Source organism: Panthera uncia, chromosome D2 (assembly GCF_023721935.1).
Source record: "Panthera uncia isolate 11264 chromosome D2, Puncia_PCG_1.0, whole genome shotgun sequence".
Lineage (NCBI taxonomy): Eukaryota > Metazoa > Chordata > Mammalia > Carnivora > Felidae > Panthera > Panthera uncia.
In genome coordinates this window covers 13794090-13815942 of record NC_064818.1, presented here as the reverse complement: position 1 = coordinate 13815942, position 21853 = coordinate 13794090, and the positions used below count along the sequence as shown (strand labels likewise).

Genomic DNA, 21853 nt, shown 5'->3' with positions numbered 1-21853 from the left:
CACACTTCACTGAAGGGGTATATGAACTGGTACCCAGTGGATGGGAAGAAACCAACCAAAGAAAGAGGGGGAAAGTAAGAGTGTTTCAGTAAAAGGAAATGGAGAATGGGTTGAGACCTAGAGCAGAGAAAGAAAAAACATGAATTCAGAGAACTGAAGTGAGTTCAAGGTGAGTGAAGTTCAGAGTATGGGTGGGGAAGTAGTGATGGGTAAGTTAATGGATGGAATAAGGCCAGGTCAGGAAGGACTTGACAAGCCTTGTAGGGAAGCTTGGCCATTATCCTAAGAGAAAGAGAGGTGAGAGGAGGACCTCTCTGGCTGTAGCATGGAGAATGGAATGGATTGGAGAAGAGACAACAGTGGAGACAGAAGCTCAATTAGCTGTGGCAGCAGTGGTCCAAGTGAGAGGGGAAGACGCATGGGCCAGGGCAGTGGCCATGGCAATGAGATATTTAGGAGAAATAATCTGTAGGTCTTGGTGAATGAATTAGATGTGAAGAAGGGGGGAAATTTTTAAAAATGATTCCCAAGTATATGTAGCCTGGGTAGAAATATGAATCATGGTACCATGCCGTGGTTGAAGGTTGAGGGGGAAGATATCACATCCATTTGAGAAGGCCAGATTTGAGGTGTCTGGGTTGTCCACCGTGCAGATGGTATCCAGTAGAAATGTCTTAACTAGAGATCACCAGCTGGGCTTTGAAACTAGAACAGTAGATGAGGTTGCTCAGTGACTGCAGGACAAAAACAGGAGATAGTAGAAGAGAAATCTAGGAAAATACTGAAGAAGTCTTTCAGAGGAAGCTTTGGAAGTGGGCGGAGAGGTTCGAGGACACCAAGAGGAGTGTGCGGAGTTGGAAGTCAAGAAAGGTGCTTCAAGGAGGAATAGTCAACAACGTCAGAGGCTTCCAAGAGAAAGAGGAACATCCGAAGGTACCTGTTGGATGTAGCAATGCAGAGCTCATTAGTAATCAGGCCAAGGGTTTGGGTGAGTGATGGGAGCTGATGCTGGGTTAGTAAACGGAAGAGTGAGAGAGGTGGGTGTGGGGGACTTGAGTGCAGACAACCATTCTGAAAAATCTTGGCTCTGAAAGAGGGGATGAGGGAGGACGGGGGGCTGACAGGATGCTTGCTTTTGCTTTGGGGGGTATATTTTAAGGTTGGTGAGGCTTAGCCTATCTAAATGGTGACAGAAAGGATCCAAAAGAAAGGGGGACCATTGAGAGTGTTCACTGGGGAGTGAGCACAGGCTGCGGGTCTGGCTCCACCACTGACTGAACTCGAATACATCATTTAATCTGTCTGGGCCACAGCATCTTTATCTGTACCTTGCAGGGTTTCTCTGCAATTACGGTTTTCAAACTGCACGCCTCAGAACTGTCTGAGAGCACTCACGTTTCAACTTCAGCCACAGCGACCTTGACCTCTCTTGCGTGTTTTTAAATAATGTTTTTTATTTTTAGCAATTTAATACATGTACATACTTTGAGAAAGCAAATGGTAGTAAAATAATTATTTTAAAAAAATTGCAGCCCCTGTCCGTACCTCCTCACTCTCAGCCACTCCCAATTCTTGTGTTATTTATGCCAATTTATGTACAATTCTTATCTCCGTGTTGCTCCCATGTAGACATCTGTTGATTTCTGACCCCTCCTATACCCACTTGCCCTGATTCTGTTCCCGTCAACATAATGCTACCTCATCATTTGGTTAATAGTGTTTTCATTATCATAAGCATGCAAATAGTGCCCAGCGACTGTCTCCTTTTATGAACAACTTGTCATTCTTCCTGCCAGAAACATTTGCCTCTTTTGTCTCATTTACCCTGATTTCCAGTAATGATTGATATTTTTTCCTAAATCTCCTGCCGTCTCAAAAACCTGCCAACATATTCCCTGTGCTGGTTTGATCAGAAGACTTCCCTGGAGACTCCATTTCCAGAGCCCCACGTGATCTGCCGTGGAGCCTCCTCCTGGGACTAGCTTTCACTCTTGCCTGTGTTGGAGCCAAGCCTCCTGCTGCCATATCTTCTTTCTTGGTTTCTACCCTTGTGTTGGTGCAGCCTGTCCTCTAACAGTAAGGGAGACTATGTTTTTGAGTACTGTATAACTGAAAATGTCTTTATCCTACTGTGCCATTTAATTGATGGTTGGCTGGTAACAGAATTTTGGCTCCCAAAAAACATTGCCCTTGAAAAATGTTAAAGTCATTATTGTATAGCTTCCATTTTGGTTTTTGAGATATCAGATGCTATTACAATTTGCTACCCCTTGGACCTATTTGGTTTTATTTCTCTTGAGAGCTTTTACATTTTCTCTTTATCCCTTCATGTCACAAATATGTGCCTTGTTTTGGTTCTTCCTTCAGCCAGTTTTCTTGGTACTTGATAGGCCCTTTTGTTATGAAGATTCATATCCTACATTTCTAAAAACATTTCTTGCATTATTTCTTTTGTAATTTTCTCCACTTCATTTTTTCCATTTTCCCTTTAGTCTAGAGTTTCTTTTAGTTTAATATTGGACCTCCTGGCTTGACCTTCTAATGTTACCTTCCTCGTCCTCCTCCTTCTCCTCCTCCTCCTCCTACTCCTTCTCTCTCTTTCTCTTTCCTCTCTCATGAGAGATTATCTTGGCTTTATGTGCAATTCTTCTATTTAATCTTTTTAGTTTAGCTATCCTTTATTTAATTTCCGAGATTGTCTCCTTTTTTATAGCCATTTGTTCTTGTTTCATTGATATAATTTCTTCTCTTCTCTCTCCAAGGACATTCTCCCCCAACTCTAACTATAAATCCTACCTATCCTTGAATGTTCAGGTCAAAATCCGTATCTTGTGTGAGGCCTTGTCCAATCAGTTCAAATCTCTTCCTTAAACATGAATTCTATGGCACTGTTATATTCCACACCATCTAATACGTGATTAAATTTGCATTTCTTGCTGTTGAGGAAATCAGTTTTCTCTCCCTGATCGCACTCTAATATTCTCAAGACCAAGGAAGCACTGTTTACTTGTTCTTTATCAGCTAGAGTGCCTTGTCTAGAACTGTGAATACAACAAGTGATAAATAAGTGCTTATTGGTTAAAAAAAAATGGCCATCCTAATTCCACTGAGTCAGGCTGTCTAGTTGGGTTATTCAAGAACAATGTTTTAGTGACTTTTATTGACTTTCCCATGAAACTCTCTACTTAGATTTCATAGAGAAAACACAACTTTCTTTTTTCACTATATTTCGTTGGTTTAGGAAATATCTAATAAATTATGCAGTTGAGATAACCAAGAACAGTTGGCACAAGCAGGATTGGAAACAAACAACATCTAAATCTCTGCTAACACATGACTCAGTTGGTAGAAACCAAAGGGTTTGAGCTTGCTGGAGAATACCCTGCCAGCCTTGAGTACTTGGTCTGCCAAAGAAAGAAGGGCATTCAACTGTCATATCATTTAAACAAAAACAAGTCAAGAGTCTCTACTATACTCTATTTTTTGTGTACCAAGAAGAGGTATCCGGAAGAAAAGAATTTGTGCTCATCATCTCTCTTGAGTCCCCGTGCAATCAAGGGTATATATACCTGACATAGATTAGTGCACAGCCTTTGGTCTTAAAACAGCACAAGTTTCACTGGCTCAGGGCCAATCATCTTGGTCTCCTTAGAACCCAGATCTACCCATCTTAGCTGTACTTCCCCAACCATCAGTCCACAAAGGGCCAAAAGAACTCTACTGGGCTCAGAAATCTTGCCTTTTCCATCTCCAGGATGGATCCCCCTTCCCCACCACTTCTACAACCATCACACTTTGGAAGACTCACACATAGATTCTTTCTCTTTCCTTCTCTCATGAGAGATTATCTTGGCTTTATGTGAAATTTTTCTATTTAATCTTTTTAGTTTAGCTATCCTTTATTTAATTTCCAAGATTGTCTCCTTTTTTATAGCCATTTGTTCTTGTTTCATTGATATAATTTCTTCTCTTCTCTCTCCAAGGACATTCTCCCCCAACTCTAACTATAAAACAGCACAAGTTTCACTGGCTCAGGGCCAATCATCTTGGTCTTCTTAGAACCTAGAGAGGACATAACGTGTCCAACTGACTTCGGATGGCCCCTGCCACAGCATGAATCATTTTTTATACTAGTGAGTCAGGGAAACTTAGAAATCCTACTTTCATTGTGCTCCCTTAAGAAGGGTAACCTCTAAGTAGAGTTAAAATTTGTACTTCCTGGGGCTCCTGGGTGGCTCAGTCGGTTAAGCATCCGACTTTGGCTTAGGTCATGATCTATGGTCTGTGGGCTTGAGCCCTGTGTCGGGCTCTGTGCTGACAGCTCAGAGCCTGGAGCCTGCTTCGGATTCTATGTCTCCCTCTCTCTCTGCCTCTCCCCCACTCGCATTGTCTCTCCCTCTCTCTGTATCAAAAATAAACATTAAAAAAATTTTTTAAATTTGTATTTCCTATTGATCATGCTGAAAGGACTGACACCACTTCATGGCTACTGTCAAACACAAACTTGAAGGAAGCCATCCCTGGTCATCACCCCTGAAGGAAAGAAGACTGTTCCGTGCACAGGGACTCAAGAAAACCCCCTAGAAAAATTCCACTGAAATATTGTATGAAGATCATGCAGCAGCAGAAACGTCAACCCATCAGATGAGAGCTTTGTCTGTATAAAGCCGCACTGGAATCAATTCAGTCGAATTGGTTTCATGGTAACTTTAGAAATTCGGACATATTCCCCTGGTGGTGGTTTAGAAGCAACAGAGGTCCCTGAGTTCAGTGAAAGAGCATGTGTTTCCTTGTCTCTTCTGTGGCGATCCCACAGTCAAGTCATGAGCGAAGGCGGATTGCATTTTGGATTAATGATAAGAACAAATTAAAATAAAAATCACGCCAAATCCCCTTTGATGCGTGCTCTTAATTTTTCTCCTCTCCTGCTGCATTTTAAATTTAAGTGGCATAGACTACAGCTATCCCCCCCTTCCCCCACGCTGGGGTATTTCGCTTATTCTAATTATTTCTTTTCTCTCACTCCTGTCCTCACTTGCTCATGCATCGGCTGCACTGGGCACAGTCTGTGAGCCTGGGCGCTGACGGCCATGGGATCCAGGCTCCTTGCCCACCCATCCCCTTGCCTGGCTGTCAGGGCAGCAGAGCAATAACCTTGGCTCCCAGGTGGTCCTGGCAATAGCAGGCTGTCTGCAGACCAAGCCCCTCTCAGGGGGTAGATGTCCTCTCCATCTACCCCACGGCCTCCTCTGCTGTCTTCTTCTGCATGTGGAAGGTTAGCTTTGTTTTTCTGACATGGTTTTCCATACACTCATGGTCCTTTCCCCTGGAATCCAGAAGAGCATTCAAAAACCTCCTTCTATAGGTGGTTCCTCACCTCCCTCTCTGTTCCGATGCTGAGCTCTTGAATCTGTGCTAGTTTCTTAGGTGGCATGGAGACATGAACTTCCACATGGCTGAAGGACAGACCCTAAAAAAGGCCTCATAGAGAAAATGCAGATAGTTAACACTAGTTGTATCATAGCCAAAATGTATTAGAGGCACCCAAGAAAGGACTGCCCCTGGCTGACCAGAGACAATTCCAGCTGGAGGCAAACTTTTTTAAAAATATGTTTTAGTGAGTTCTCTTCGAGTATTCTTCCCGCCCCCCCCACCCCCCTCCCCCGAAAAAGATCTAGTGACTTCCTTCTCTTAACAAGCAGGTAAAAGAATTCCTCAGTCAGTCACCATGGAACTGGGCCTTCTTCAGATCAGATAAGCCCAACACTCCACTACCTTCTGTCTAGAACCATCAGTTCCAAACTTGGCATGAGCAGAAGGAATAATCATCTATGATGTCAGACCGTCGTGGGACATTTTCTTCAATGGACTAAAGCAATAGGTTGAAGAGCTATTTAATAGATGTTCCAAAAAACATAATAATAAGCAACCCCACCCCTTCGTCATCTGCTTTAAAAATGGGTATAGGGGAAAAAATGATCTGTCTCAACCCAAGAATATAATAACACTGCCTCTCTTTCCTTGTTTTAGGGAATGCTGTCGATTTTTTGGAGACAATGGCTTGACTTTGAAGGTGTTTTTTACCAAGGCAGCACCCTTTGGTGTTCTTTGGACACTCACAAACTACCTGTACTTACATGCAATAAAGAAAATAAACACTACGGATGTCTCCGTCTTATTCTGCTGCAACAAAGCTTTTGTGTTCTTGCTCTCATGGATCGTTCTCAGGGACAGGTTCATGGGAGTGAGGGTAAGTTCCTTATTCTCTGTCTTCCTCCCTCACTTGGTCATGTCAACCAAAACCTGCCCATTGGCTTGCTTACCTCCATGTGCTGCGTCATAAGCATAAACTGCTGACCACTTCCCTTCTGATTTGCAGCAGAAAAGGAGCCCCGGCAGAGGGCCTGGTTCTTGGTGCGCCTTGCAAACTCTCTTGCTTGCAAACCATACTAGACCAGCATTCATTAAAGCACCGTTCATTTCAAGCATTTCAGCAAGCATTCCCCAAAGTGTGTGCCAGTCGGGGACCCAACCTGGGGATGGTGATGCATTTCCTCTCTGCGTGCTTTCTCTCTCTCTCCTGGGCAGCAGTGCCCTGCAGCCTGGAGCTCTCTGCTAACCCTATCGCTCTTTGCTTAGGACGCATCTGAAAACCTGAGGATCCTTCCGCATCCACATATGTGCGCAGTCTTGGTAGACCCTTTGTCTGGACCGTGTGTACAAGCCAAAGTGGGCCGGATGCACTTAGGCTAAATCCAGACTGTGGAGGGCCGGTTTCATTTCCTTCACACCCCAGGCGAAGGGAGAGGGAAATTATATCCTGTGAATTACTTCTTGTTGTGAGATCCGAGACTTAGTAAATTCCGTCAAAATCTAGTCAACTTCAGCCAGTCAAATTTCCTAACAGTTGTGTGAAATATGATAAGTGCATTGTCAACTGTCAGCTGTAATAGCAAGGGGCTCACCCTGAATGAAAGCACAAGGTGACAGTTCAGTTGACAGAGTCCTGGTGGCTTCCGCTCGCCTCCCTTTGGTGGCCAGGAGCTGGTACTGCCCCATCACCTCCTCGCCACAAACAAGGACAAAAGAGGATTTGGCCACACAGCCCGTCCGCTTGTAGACAGGGCACATCGCTTCCTCCTTCCTGCCCGTCGGGCCACGTGGGCCGGCCATGCAGCTGAGAGCCCTGTGGATGGGCAGCTCTATGACCGTGAACCACGCAGGCATCCAGCAAGGGGCAGGCTCCACTCCAGGCCCTCCACTTGTATCCTTTGCTCATTGTCCTGAGGACAATGACATCACCCTGATGGAGGAATCACACCCACCTAGTTACTCAAACAGCAGTGGGGACGTGAGTCAACTGCTGAGTAGTATTTTTAGCTTGCAGTAGGGGGAAATTTTGTTTTGAGTCTCGGTGTTAATTTTGGAATTAAAACCCGCTCACTGTGCTACCACCCAGAAAAGCTTTCAGCAAATACATGATCTGATACTTCGCCACAAAAAACACAGGTGCTTCCAGCGGTAATCTGTCCAAACAGCCTGCCTGCCTGGACTCTGCAGACTCCAATGTCCGGGAGCCCATTGTGACTTCATTTGGCTGCCACATGCCAAGGGAATTCAGGAAACTCTTCGGCATGATTCTCATGTCCAAAGCAAATTCCAAATGAGACTCTGTTAATCGGGAAGAGAAACTTCAAGATGAATTCTGCACCGAAGCTGGAATTTTTTTTTTTTTTTTTTTTGAGGTTAAGAGAAGTAGGCTGGAAAATACTTGAAACCCTCCTAGACCCGTAGAGAACAATGTGACATACCCAGATCTTTTCTTTGTTGCTATTCATGGATAGGAGGGTTTTCTCCCATGACATCCCTTGAACTATGATCCTGTCTAGCCATCCTGGCCACTTGGTGAGTTTGGTCTGCGCTGACCACTATATACTGAACAAAATTTTGTGTTGAAGCCATCACTAGGCCAGCACTGAAAAGAAGGTCCCAGAAGCTGGTACTGGCGATGAAATTTTGTAACCTGTGAAGTGCTGTGTAGCTATGGGTCTCTCTAATAAGCATTAATCCTCTGAGAAGCATGTGACCCCCCCTCCCCCATCCAAGAGCTTCCCACTCCAAGTCATGGCGTATTCCCCTCTTCCCATCTTTAAGAATTCAGAGAGCTAGCAAAATCTGTGAGACCCCAGCAGCGGCCAGAGTGATGGGAAATCTCCCCCTTGATAACAGATGGGAAACCTAGGTCCAAGATAATACCTAACTGGTGCAAGGGTTCTTTTAGATTTCCCTCAGACCTCTGGCTTATCCAAGCACAAAATTTCCAGACATTGGAGGAAACTGACAGTGTTCCCCATCCTGGGGGCTGAGCATATGAGCTGGAGAATCTCACAGCCGTTAAGACAAAGGAGCACCAACCTTATGTTTGTGGGAACAGCCCGCCCAGAGGATCTGCGTTAATTACGACAGTTACATCACAAGGGCTGTGGTTCCTGGAAAACATCAACTGGTCCAGGTCACATGGTCTGGCCAAGAAGAAGCAAACATATCTTCTCATGCTGGAGAGATCCTGACCACTTAAGACATCAGAGGGGACTGTTGAAAGCAGCCCACGTTGGCCATTGTGTCCCCTTTCACCCTGTGCTTAGATGGGCTTTCCGTACGTCCCCCCGGCTCTCCAGACTCAGGGTTTCTGATGCAATAGGGAGATGTTCCAGTCTAGAGTCAAACGACTAGGCTTTGGATTTTGATTCCACTCTTACAAGCTGTTGGGCCTTGAGCAAGTTACTTAACGTCTCTGAGCCTTTGTTACGTATTTTATAGGACAGTTGTGAGAATAAAATACGATCATGTGTGCTCGGCACATAATATCCAGTAACTGTTATCTTTCTCAGTGTTGTTATTTTGATCATTCCTTCTCAGTTGGAGGGGTTTGTTGGATCAGCTCCATTCTTCTGGTGACAGTCCCGGAAGCCGACAGATGTCTAGGGAGGCAGTTTTGTGTAGCAAAAGCAGCGGCTGAACGAAAACAGGTAGAACTTGGGGCATGAGGAAGGCCTCTGCTAAAGCCAAAGCCCTCCCAGCTGTGCTCAGCAGCTGGATAAAGAAGGCTTGTCTGGGTGAGACCCCCATCTCGGTAGAAACGGAAGATGATGGGATCTTCTGCTTCCTGGGCATCTGTTCATAACGGCCCCCAATAGTTAGGGCTTTCCAGCCAGGAGGGACTGGGGCAGAAGCAAGACAGCCACCTGAGAGATCATTCACGTGGGCCCCCAAAGCCCAGCAGCACATTCCCGGGGATCCGTGCTTTTTCCCAGACCCGTTCCCATCTCAGATTCCAGCTGATGTTTTCAATAATGACAGTGCTTTCTTGGTGTCGCCCGAGGGGCCATCCCTGAATGGTAGCTCCACTTCAGATCGACTGCCTTCTGTTTGGGAGGCTGCCCCCTGCCACCTGAGCACAGCTGGGGGAAGCTGGGACACAGAGCACAGAGGGGGAGGGGGGGTGGGGGGGGGTCACTGGAGGGCTCACAGCCAGCCCCTTCCTGTTACACTCTTCTGAGTGGGGAAGAGCAGCCAGGAGCTGGGAGGGGAAGTGTTAGGGGAAGTATATTTAAAACGTGTCCTTTCCATTTCTCAAAATTGCCCCCAACTGTCAACATCCACAGTGCAGCACCCGGGGCTTGGTTGGGCAGAGGATGTGCGGCCCATCGCGGTCTGGGCAGAGTAGAGGGCAGAGCCCGTCTGAGAGGGGGCCCGACTGTGGTGCTACACCCACCTTTCCTCCTGGATGTCCGAGGGCTTCACCTCCTTCCGCTCAGCCTGACATTGGAGATGGGCAGTGCGGCCACAGGGGACGCAGGGCGCATCACTGAGTTGCTGGGGCTCTGAATCCAAAGCCCCCGGGGCCAGGCACGCTCTGGTGGGGTCACCACGCGAGGCGAGGCCACCAGTAAGAGGGTAATTGGCACCACACTGGCCTCGGAGTCTCCTGTGTCTAACTCTCCTCCCCTCCAGCTGGAGAAGAGATGGGGATCTCACCCTTCTTGGTCTTAGGGCCTCTGTCAGCCATCAGTCTGAAGCCCCAAGTCCCCGTTTTGGGACAGGTCAGTGGGCTACCTGGAGGGGGTGGTGGAAGGTGGGAGAAAGGAGGGCCGGGGGAAATTCGGCTGTCTACTTTTCTTTATTTCCTCCTCAAACCCCGCATTCTCCCTCAGGGACACCCCGATCTAGACAAGGGACAAGTGAAACCACAGGACAGGCATGTCTGGCCTTGCTGGATAGTGATAAGAGCACAAGCGGGGGGAGGGGCAGAGAAAGAGGGAGACACAGAATCTGAGCTGTCAGCACAGAGCCCGACGCGCGGCTCAAACCCACGAACCGAGAGATCATCACCTCAGCTGAAGTCGGATGCTTAACGGACTGAGCCACCCAGGCGCCCCTGCACGTATTTTTTTAAAGATAGAACTGGGATCTTGAAAGAAAACGTCAGGCTTGAGGGAGGACTTCCAGGTCCCGCCCCCCCAAATCCATAGGGTGTTTCAGCTCTGCCCTGCTGTTCGGGGGGCGTTAAGAGTGAGCTTAGCTCCGGCACCGTGGGTGTGCCCCCAGGCTCAGGGCTAGGGGTCCCATCAGGGCTGCTGGTGCCAGGACAATGCGGGCCTCACAGTGGAGCTCACAGGAGTCCCCTGTGACCTGTGGCAGGGACTCCGAAGAGGAGAACTGGAGGTCTGAGCCAGTGAGCGGGGGGGGACCACAGTCCCCCGGTGCCACCTGTCAGAATGAAATCTTGGGGCCCGGGCTCCCGACTGCTGACTGGAAGGTTCTCACTCTTACCCCTCCAACCCCTTCCCTCCACTCTTTTGCACAGCTCAGCGCAGGCGGAAGCTTTCAGCCCTTCATTATTTACCCAGTAGGGAAGACAGAGCCAGAGGCTGGAGACCAGCCTTGTAAGTCTTCAGGAGAAAATAAGCCCCTGATCCCCTTCATTTCCTTGAAACTTCAGCCCCAAGTTCAAAAAGGCTCAAATACCATTGGGGCTGCACCAAATCGTCTGAAATGCAGCTATTTTCTTCCCTCCTTTTTTTTCTAGTTATTTTTCTCTTCTGCGGACCTCCGATGCCCAGCCAGGTTCAACTGTTCCAAGCGGCATCTTTGCACTGTGTGTGTGTCCCCTGGACCAGAAGCCGCCCTCTTTCCCTGCCGGCCTTATCGCTTGCCCCTCTCTTCTTCTGGAGGGGGGAAGAAAACCCCCTTACTGTCTTACGGTCTCTGTTTCTTTCCCTACGTGAGCAGTCGCACACAGTATGGGTAGCATCTGAGTATGAAATAGATTCCGTGTGTGATGCGGGATGAAGCATCTGCCTAACAGCGAGTCACTAACCCAGAAAGGACAAGTGGGCAGACACGGGCCTGGCACTTCTCTAGCAGATGACCATCACCTGCTCTCTCAAGAGCCTCTGTGTTCTCCAGGCAGATTTATCATGACACGGAAGTACTGCGTGAGGAACATACCAGAAGTTTGTAACTCAGGCTGCGTGACGCTCAACCGCAGTACCTTGCACTAACCTGAAATTTTTATGTTTAAGCCTCGAAGGAAACCACAGTTCAAACCTCAGACAGGGTGGTTGGCGGTAGCATGTGACGTGAGCCAGCCTTTCCTGTTGAGATAAACAGTGACTTTGCAACCAGACAGACCTGAAATTTGGCGTCCCCGCTCAGCCACACACTAGCGCTGTGACTTTGGGCGAGTTACGTAGCCTCCCTGAGCCAAAGCTTTCATGTTTACGAAATGAAATGAATGATCGTATCTACCTGTTTTGAGGATAAAGCGGGAAAATACATAGAGAACACTTAGCCCATGACCCCCAAGTTAGTAAGTGGCGACTGATATTGTTGTAGGCAGCTGAGGTCAACTTTGATCCGTTAAGAGAAAGAAAGCTCCCAGCGAACCCAGTAGCAGAAACTTGTATTGCACACATTTGTTCTGGCCTCCCCGTGTTTTGCCTACAGCACCCCCACTCGGCACCAGCAACATTTCGGTAGCTCCCTGACCGCCTCGGGTCCAAACTTGTCCTTGTTCACCGTGCTGATGCATTTCTCCTTTGCGAAATGTCATCCCACGGAGTCGGTCTCCTGGGTAATCCGACAGTTTCATTGGGCGCAGCAGCAGGAATGTGTGCGTCTCCCTGGAAGGGCCATTCCACCCAGGAAGTCTATATCCGGATAATGACAGGATTAGGGGGGGTCTTCGGGGGGCGGGGGGGGATGGCCCTGCAGCAGCTAAGAAAAGGAGCTGCCCTCCCAGGGTGAGGACACTGTTGCCCTTTGTCATATGACACTCTATCAGAAGACCCTACTGCTGGCATGTTAAATGGGGCCATGATCTGCGCCCTCTCTCTGTTGAGATACAAAGTACGTAAAAGCAAGATCCCATGAGGTGCTTTCAGAAGGTTGGGAAGGAACCGAGGTGACTTCCAGGTGCTGTCTACCAACCCCTGTCACGGCCAAACCACCTACTGTTGGCATTATGGCCGCCTCCCCTGCGGTTCCCAAGGCGCCCAGTGACGGGCCACCACGGGATGAGCATGTCTCCTTGCTAACAGCCATTCCGGGTTCTTCAGTCGCACCAAGCTTTACTGAGCAAGAACGGAAATTTCGCTCGTTCTCCAGAGACCTGGAAAGGAGACCCCACCCCACTCTTCCGTCCCATTCCTGAACTTCCATGAGCTTTTCTACCGCATTCACCCTCCAGCGGCCCATCGGATCCCCCACCACTACCCTCACCGCTGTCTTCTTCCTTCTGTCCAGATTGTGGCCGCCATCCTCGCCATCGCTGGGATCGTGATGATGACCTATGCGGATGGCTTCCACAGCCACTCTGTCATCGGCATAGCGCTGGTGGTGGGCTCTGCGTCCATGTCTGCCCTCTACAAGGTAAGTACGTGCAGAGCAAGCTCCCTGAGCTTTCCCAGGAGAGAACAGCGGGCCTCTGCGTGGCTGGCCCAGCACCTTTGGGGTGACTTGATGGCACCTGTGTTTTAAGGTGAGCAGCATACAGACTTGTAGTGATGAGGCGTGCACCTGCTCTTGGCTTTGGCTCTCTAGATCTTGCCATCGACGGCCGTATCTTCGCTGTACTGGGGATAACATAGATGGAGCAGTGGATCGGCAGTGTCAGATGTCGGTGACTTCATGGTTTGGCAAGGACTGGAGGAGGATCAGGGGCCCTAAAGGGCTGGTTCGGTGTTGGGGGAGATGATTTCCCACCAGGTCTGACGTGAAGATTTAAATACCCGGTGCAGCCTTGTCAATGAAATCTTTCATCCCATGGTTTGTGCAGCTACCCGTACTCAGCATGAATCCATAATGCATTTGGAGCACTTCCCGGAGATCTGAAGAACAACTACTATGATATGGGGATTATAACCTATTTTTGACAAAATGTTGGGAAGTGCTGGAAAGCATGTCCCAACTGCAGGTGTGGATGGGACCATTTAAAAAGAAAATTTAACATTTACTTATTTTTTTTTAACGTTTATTTATTTTTGAGACAGAGAGAGAGACAGAGCATGAACGGGGGAGGAGCAGAGAGAGAGGGAGACACAGAATCGGAAGCAGGCTCCAGGCTCTGAGCCATCAGCCCAGAGCCCGACGCGGGGCTCGAACTCACGGACCGCGAGATCGCGAGATCATGACCTGAGCCGAAGTCGGACGCTTAACCGACTGAGCCACCCAGGCGCCCCAACATTTACTTATTTTTGAGAGAGAGACAGGGTGCGAGTGGGGGAGGAGCAGAGAGAGAGAAAGACACAGAATCCGAAGCAGGGTCCAGGCTCCGAGCTGTCAGCACAGAGCCCGACGCGGGGCTCAAACTCACAAACTGCGAGATCATCACCTGAGCTGAAGTCAGATGCGTAACCGACTGAGGCGCCCCTGGATGGGACCAGTTTTGATCCCCACTCTCTGCTCCCCCACCCCATCATGGCTTCTGGCTGCTCTCCCTCCTCCTTCCCTTTCTTCCTCTCTCCTTTTATGTCCATGGTGAAGAATGCAAATAGTCTCTGATCTCCGACCTGGAGGTTTCGAGGAGGATCCAGGGAGGAGTGAGGATTTAGCTTTGAGACTTACTGGCCCTTTGGGGATCCAGACAGTAGGACAGAGAAAATGATGTATGGTAGAGAGGTATAAGAAAAGGCACTTTTTCCCAGCTCTGTGCGTAAGACATTTTGTGGTTTGGGAATGCGAAATAACGGCACCTTCCCATCCTTCATCAGCTCCCTGCCCTCACTGCCCACAGAGAGACGCACACAGGCCATCTTCCTTCTCCGGAACACAGCTCGCCAAGAGGATGTGATAGGCCCACGCCGCTCTGAGACTTCAAAGACACTATTCAAATGCAGAAAATAGGACAAGGCCACACTGGGCTGCACTCGATTAGCTGCGTGCTAATGGGAAGCAGAGGGCGCACGGAAATGCAATCAATCCACAATGAGCACAAATAATGCTGATTTTGATTCCCATTTCCCATCTCCTCCCCTGCCCCCTCCTTACGCAGAGGGGCTAGCGGGTGGAAGCCTGAGCAATTTATTTCCCTCTTCGTGCTCCTTGCACGTATGCCCAGAAATACCTGAAAGACTTGAGAACTGGCTGAAAAAAGGAAGAAGCAGGCAGGGTAGGAGGAGACTCAAGCTCGACTCAGATCAGTTAGTTCCCTGGTTGTGGATCGTTCCCTGAAGGCTGCCTCTGTAATCCCAGCTTCCCAGCCTCCAGGCACATCTACCCCTCTCTCTCCGGCCCTCACACATTTGAAATATGTACAAACAAGAACAGGTGTAAGAACTCAGAGTGGGGCGGGCGCGTTCCACTAAAACCCTTGCCGGTTCTGGAATGAGGTGGCGGGATGGAGCAGAGATGAGCTGAGTGTTACAGTCCCTCTACCTTCGATTTGCAGAACATGGCTTTGCAGCCAAAGCTCTTTTCACTGAGGGCAAGCTGTGTTGTGCAAAGTCAGAGATCCATCAGACGAATGGTAGTCACTTGTAATTTCTGTGGCTTCCTCCTCTTCAGACTCTCTGAACCTGGGATGTCGTGTGATGAATACAACACAGACAGGGGCACCTGGGTGGCTCAGTTAGTTGAGGGTCCGACTTTGGCTCGGGTCGTGATCTCATGGCTCATGAGTTTGAGCCTCGTGTCGGGCTCTGTGCTGTCAGCTCGGAGCCTGGAGCCTGCTTCGGATTCTGTGTCTCCCTCTCTCTTTTTCGGCCCTTCCCCGCTTGTGTGCTCTCTCACACGCACGCGCTCTCGCTCTCTCTCTCTCTCAAAAATAAGTAAACATTCAATGAACACAACACAGACAAATGAAGCCTAGCGTGAAAACCCATGAGTCCTGAAGATGCCTTCTATGAGGCCAGAGACCCGTAACTCTTCATTATGGCGCTACTGAGATTTGGATATGTGTACAGGTGCACATAGGTCAGACCCCACCACCTTTTCCATGAAGCCTGGTAAGGTAGGATTTACCCTTCACGTGGCTGCAGTCCTGTGGTCCAGCCCAGCCTCATCAGGTGCATTCTACTCCCCCTGTGACAAGGTGACGTCTGGGGCGAGTCTTCACCCGGCCTCCTCTGCTTCCTCCGGCAGGTTCTGTTCAAGCTCCTCCTGGGCAGTGCTAAGTTCGGAGAAGCCGCCTTATTTTTGTCCATTTTGGGTGTGTTTAACATCCTCTTCATCACCTGTATTCCCGTCATCCTCTACTTTACCAAAGTGGAATACTGGAGCTCCTTCGATGACATTCCATGGGGAAACCTTTGTGGATTTTCAGTCCTCTTATTGAGTAAGTGTCGATCACCCCGTCAGAATCCCCGCCGTCAGAAGCAATGATGAGTGCACAGGACCGGGCAGCTCAAGGGGCATCTGCAAACCCATGCCCTGAAGAAGAAAAGCATTCTGTTGTTATGCTGAAATTCCCAGTGCTTTTCAAGATGGTTGAGTCTTTAAAGACTGTTAAGTCCTTGTAAAGATGGCACTGGATTCTAATTCAGAACCACAGTCGAGGCAGCAGTAGCCATGGTCACTGCCGCTCTGAGTAGTGACCTACTGATAACAGAACGGATAACAGAACAGTCCCCACAGGACCGGTAGGGAGTTGGCAAATAATACGTGCAAGGTTCTTAGAACAGTGTCTAATACACATCGGTGTCCAATAAATATTATCAGTTATCATTACTGTTAATATCATCATCACCATTCCTTGATGGAAGGCGGGTCCTAGGCAGAAAAGTGGCCAAGAAGGTGCCTCGCCCAGTTTCCATCTAAAAATGCATAACCCGAAGCGCCTGCCATGGTCACTGCCGGCAGAAAGCACCGGGATGTAGGATGAGTAGGATAGCCCCGGCCCTCTTTTCCAGTGCCTTCCCGCTGACCACCTTTTCCGCATTTCTTTTCCCTTCTTCAGAGCTCAGGGAAGGAAGGAAAGCTACATAATCAGGGTGTTCGACCCTAATCCCCACCCAAGGTCACTGAGTCAGTGGTAACTCCCGTGACTCCAGCCTCATCAGAGAAGGTGGGGTGGGACAGACCAGGGAGGCTGTAAAGTCCAGGGCCAGCCACGAATAACACCCTCTCTCTTCTTTATTTCAGCATTCAATATTGTATTAAATTTTGGAATTGCTGTTACGTATCCCACTCTGATGTCTGTTGGAATCGTCCTCAGTGTACCTGTGAATGCAGGTAAGCCAGTATGGCTTCCAGTATCTGCTTGCACACACACACACACACACACACACGTGTGCATGCTTACAAACACACGTACTCACACACACTCTTGCTGTGCCTGCCATGGAAAGCAGGTTTAACCTTCTGTATAAAAAGAAAGCACTTAGGGGTGCCTGGGTGGCTCAGTCGGTTGAGTGTCTGACTCTTGATTTCGGCTCAGGTCATGATCTCACGGTTCGTGGGATCGAGCCCCATGTCGGGCTTCATGTTGACAATGTGGAGCCTGCTCGCTCTCTCTCAAAATAAATAAAAAACGAAATAAAGCAAGCACTTAGGTACAAGTCGGTGTTTCTCATATATACGGTATTTCTCCAGAATGCATTGATTTTCACATAGCACACCAAAGTACAGCTAGTCTAAAGCCATCTCAGGGCTAACTGACGTGAGGACCGGAGAGGAGTGTCATTCATATGAGTAAGAAGCATGGAAAACTATGTAGCGGGAAGAAACTTTTAATTTTTGCAAGTGACTTTCTGGGGCAGAAAATGTGCTCAGGGTGTGATGGGTATGATGTAGGGTTTACAGACCGAAGGAGCGCGCACGTGATTCTCCGCCTCCCCGGAGAGCGAGAGCCCTTTCCCCCGGTGACTCGGGACCTTGCTTTGTTTTCTGCTGGGGACAGTCGGAAGCTCTTCCAAAACTTTGTGGTCGCCTGCCCCCCACCTTCCTCCTTTCCTGGCTCATCCTGGTGGCAATTTTGGATTTTCTTCCCGTAGCCACCCCCCCCCCACACCTGACGCCCCCGTGTAACCTGTCGTTAGCCGGAGAAGGGTTTGTAAATCTCTTCTCTCTGTAGCACTCGCCCCGTTGACAGCTCTCAATTTCCGAAGCCTTTTCCTGTGATCTGGTTCCTCACCCCTCCTGTCCCGCTTGTTCTGTATGTGCCTCACCCTGGCCCCAGACCCTCCTAGGGGCACCTCAGGGCAGCGTGTGGAAAAAGGCCTGGTGGGGGTGGCAGCACGGGCTCTGCCCACCTGGAGGATGGTGGTCCCAACCCATTGCCTCGCTGGGTCTTTGCTTGTCCCACCCGAATGTGAAGGTAGTACCTCCCCTCAGTCAATATCTCAAAAGGCTGAATGCGTCAGAGAGAGCTGGTAAGAAGCGGTCCACACTGTGAGCCTCCAGACTCTGCTGCCTTCTGGAAAATAACTTCTCAGCTTACCCCCTACCCCTTACGGCGTCTTTGTAGTCACGGCGTTCTTCACTTGGAGAAGGCGTATCACAGGTGGTTCCTAGACGGATGCTTACTTTGTCCGTATCGTACAGCCAGGGGTTTGAGAGAGAAATCAGCATCATTTCTCATCACTCACCTGCAACCTAGGAGTTTAATTCTGCGGCCAAGGAAGGGATCACATCCAATTCCCCAGTGGAAGAGAGGAGCAAAGGTGGCCACCGTTACCTGATGTGTCAGAGCGGAGCCATTGGGTGGTTTCCCGACCCTCCCTGGCGCCTATCTGGGGCGCAGCCCGTGGGCCTTGCTAATTGACTGTCCCCGTCCGTTGAATTCACAGAATGTTCCGCCATTATTAAAAATTAAAGCCTTGCTGAATTGCAGTGAGACAAAAGAGGCACTTTAGTTCCACCAAAGGGCTGCTAACAGTGTCTCTTCCCGTTTTAACTCTTATCCCTGTGTCTTTCTCTGCCTCCCCTAGTGGCAAGGTGAGAGGCAGGGAGGGGAGGCTGGGGGGAAGCAGGGAGAGTGGAGACCCGTGAGGGGAGAAGGCCAGAGCCAGGCCATATCCGGGGCCACATCCTGGGCCCACACGTGGAGAGCCGGCGACCGCCGGCCAGCAAGGTGGCTTTCAAAGGCCGCGTGCTCGAAGTCAGCAAACGCTCTGTCACAAAATGATAGAAAAGTAAGCAGTTGGTGTCTCTTGTGTAGAAGGCGGCCTCCAAATTTGCTTTGTCTGGTTTTAATTAAGAACGCAGGGAAATGAAGCAAAAAAAAAAAAGGAAAAAAGAAAAACCTTAATATCCCCAGTGAGTGGTTTTGACCATTCCGGTATGAAGAGAGCGATGGTGTAGATTTTTGTGACCGGACGTTAATCCTGCTTCTCACTGTGTTCCCTCACCCGATGTGGGTCGGGTATGAGCCATGTGCCCCGTGGACCTTTAATAAACTTGGATAGTCAGTGACGACCCAGGTGGCTTTGAAGTGTCGTGCTAATAACGGCCTGGGGTGGAACAAGAATTTATATTTATTATCTTCAAAACACCAGTGTGACTTTGGCCTTTAAACCGTACCTATGCGGATATTGGGAAATAATGCTTTTAAGTTATAAATACAAAACGTCATTGTAAAAAAAAAAAACATGAAAAGTACCAAAAATATAAAGAAAGCAATAATGTTTTCATTATCCTGCCCGCCCCCCCTCCCCCGGACCCTCGGGAGGTGGGCCAAAAATAATCGTCCGGGGGGGGGGGGGGGGGTTTTTCCCCAATTTCCCCCCCCCCCCACCATTTTTTTTGCCTGTCACATAAATCAGTGCCTGAACTGAGGTGCCAGGTCAGTTTGGGGAAGTGACATACAAGCACCAGGCTTATAAAATTGAGAGGCAGCCCCTGCCCGCAAGGAACGAAGCCACCCTGAGGAAGATCCTGCGGTCAAGGAAGACCGCTTCCTGCCGGCCCGCGAGGGGACGCCCCAGCCCCTGCGCCTGGCTCACCTCCGAGTAACCCGGCTTTTCTCGGTCTCGTGCAGTGGTTGATCACTACACCAGTAAGATCGTCTTCAATGGGGTCCGGGTCATCGCCATCATCATCATCGGCCTGGGCTTCCTCCTCCTGCTCTTGCCCGAGGAGTGGGATGTCTGGTTGATCAAGCTGCTGACCCGCCTCAAGGTGAGGAAGAAGGAGGAGACGGCGGAGGGCGCTGCAGACCCGGGCTCGGGACCTCAGAGCAAGAACAGAAGAGCCCGCCCTTCGTTCGCCCGCTGACCGTGGGCCCTCCAGAACTCTGCGGCGAACGCTCACGCTCGTTGTTAGTGACTTGGGGGGTCTCTTCCTGGCGGGGGCCCCTCGGTTTGGTAAGGTGTACATACCTGTACAGTTCCGGTAATCTGCGGTAAGTTATACGGTATTTATTGGCATGTCCAATTTGCTTGCACTTTTTCCACATCAGACCTTTCTCCTAAGGTTACCAGTTCAAAATGAGAGAGACAAGAAGAGCCTCGCGGCCCTTTTTCAGTGAATGTAAAGCTGGTTACGGTTACCCTGGCATTGATTGTCCGGGGATGACGAGAGGCAGGGCCAAGTGTTCTGAATCTTAGCAACTGAAAATTACATTGCACACTGTGATTACTTTCCAGCTATGGTAGGGTCATATTTTGTTTTATACCAGAGCTGTATTCTTAATTTTAAGGGATCTCAACGAACCAAAAGCTGACTGTTCGGTCAATCTGGGCGGACGGAGGGATGGATGGATGAGGACGTTAAGAGGTGACGCGGCAAAGGGAAACGGACTGCAGAACCCATCGACTGTGGACTTAACCTCGGGGTGACGGTTGGAGGAGGACAGGCCCGCGCCGGGTGACAGAGAGGGAAAGAGAAGCCCAAGCCCCAGCTGGCTGCTCTCCTGTGTCTGTGTAAGATCATGCAAGAGAAATTACAGTGCCTTCTACAGAATTTTCGTCTTTACCTACGTGAAGCGAGGTGACATTGTAAGTCACTGGCGCCGTCTTCTCATTTAGGTGTAAAAATCTTTAGAAACCAATAAAACTATATATGTGTGTGTGTGTACAAAAAATGACAAGCTGGTGACCTGTGTAATGGCACATGGTTAGCGGTGTGCAATGCACATATAAGGTAGACTATGCCGGAGGTGAATTGCTTTCACTTCGTGACCAAGCTGGAAAAATTACTTCCTGAACCTGTAAACCTTTTTATGAAACTTTTAAAGCACCAGGCTGTTTACTTACACAACTTAGGTCTGCCAGAAAAATTCTATCTGTGATAGATCTTGTAAAGAGGGACAAGGGGGTTAGAGTTTACTATTTTTGAAGTTTACATTGTTACATACGAAATGGAGACCTTATTTTGAAATGTTGTCATAACCCAATGGTGCACTCTGTTAACCATGGAGTCTTTCGTTTCATACGGGAAGGGGGCATTCGTGACCTGAACTTTTTAGCAAATTATTATTCTCAGTTTCCATTACCTGTTTGGCCAAACAGATGAATAAACTATTTAAAAAAGAAGCATTTCGTGCTGTGTTGGCGGCCCCGTTGTTGCATTCCCACGGTGCCCACTCCCGCCCATTCCCGCTCCCAGCAGGTCCCACCCTCCCGCACCACCAAGGCATGAAAACCCACCCAGCCACCTCAAGGGGCGAAGATTCTCATGGTGACGACAGAAGTGACTGGCACAAAAGCAAAATGCAAAACAGCCATCTGGGCTTCATACAAAATGTCTTGAGGCATCGTCTCCCTCCCCTCCTCCTCTCCCTTCACCCCCCCTCTCCTTTCCCTCCAGGCGCCTGCCCCCTACTCAGCTCTGGGTGTTGCTTGTGTCTCTCTTTTTTCTGCACAGACTGCTTCCTCAGCTCACGTTGCCCTCATAGCTACCTCCAAGTGGCGGCCTCGGTCGCCATGTTGGCACGGTCTTCCAGCTCCACTCCCACCCCTCACTTCTGCCTCGGTGTCCTAACCTCGTTCTAGCTCTGTAGAGAATTTGAGGTACCAGCCTCAATATCCTGTTCCAGGCAGCTGCAGCCAGGGGCCGTGAGGTCCAATGCCTCTCATTCTGCAGCTGCGAACGGCCAGGTTCTCTAAGGGTGGGTGTGGGGGGAGCAGAGAGGAGACGAGACGGCAAGCTTCTTCAGGACACGTCACCCTGCCAGCCACACCTAGAGCGACCATACACCATGCCTCACTTGCTCCTTGGGGTCAGAACTGGTGAGCTGAGGCTCAACATCACTCATCATCATCAGGGAAATACAAATCCAAACCACAATGAGGTACCACCTCACACCTGTCAGAGTGGCTGACAGTGACAACTCAGGCAACAACGGATGTTGGCGAGGATGCGGACAGAGAGGATCTTTTTGCACTGCGGGTAGGAATGCAAACTGGTGCGGCCA

The 21853-nt window shown here is 49.3% G+C and overlaps 1 protein-coding gene across 1 annotated transcript in view; it reads left to right on the top strand.

Annotated features, from left to right (window-relative positions):
- The window catches only part of SLC35F3 (solute carrier family 35 member F3), a 73236-nt gene extending 52264 nt beyond the window's left edge, over positions 1 to 20972 (top strand). The window contains exons 3-7 of the mRNA XM_049645981.1: positions 5882 to 6250; positions 12808 to 12933; positions 15643 to 15835; positions 16642 to 16731; positions 19478 to 20972. Of these exons, the coding sequence (XP_049501938.1) occupies positions 5882 to 6250; positions 12808 to 12933; positions 15643 to 15835; positions 16642 to 16731; positions 19478 to 19713 (1014 nt within the window). The 3' untranslated portion in view covers positions 19714 to 20972. The remainder of the gene's footprint in view (positions 1 to 5881; positions 6251 to 12807; positions 12934 to 15642; positions 15836 to 16641; positions 16732 to 19477) is intronic.
- The last annotated feature ends 881 nt before the right edge of the window (positions 20973 to 21853 follow it).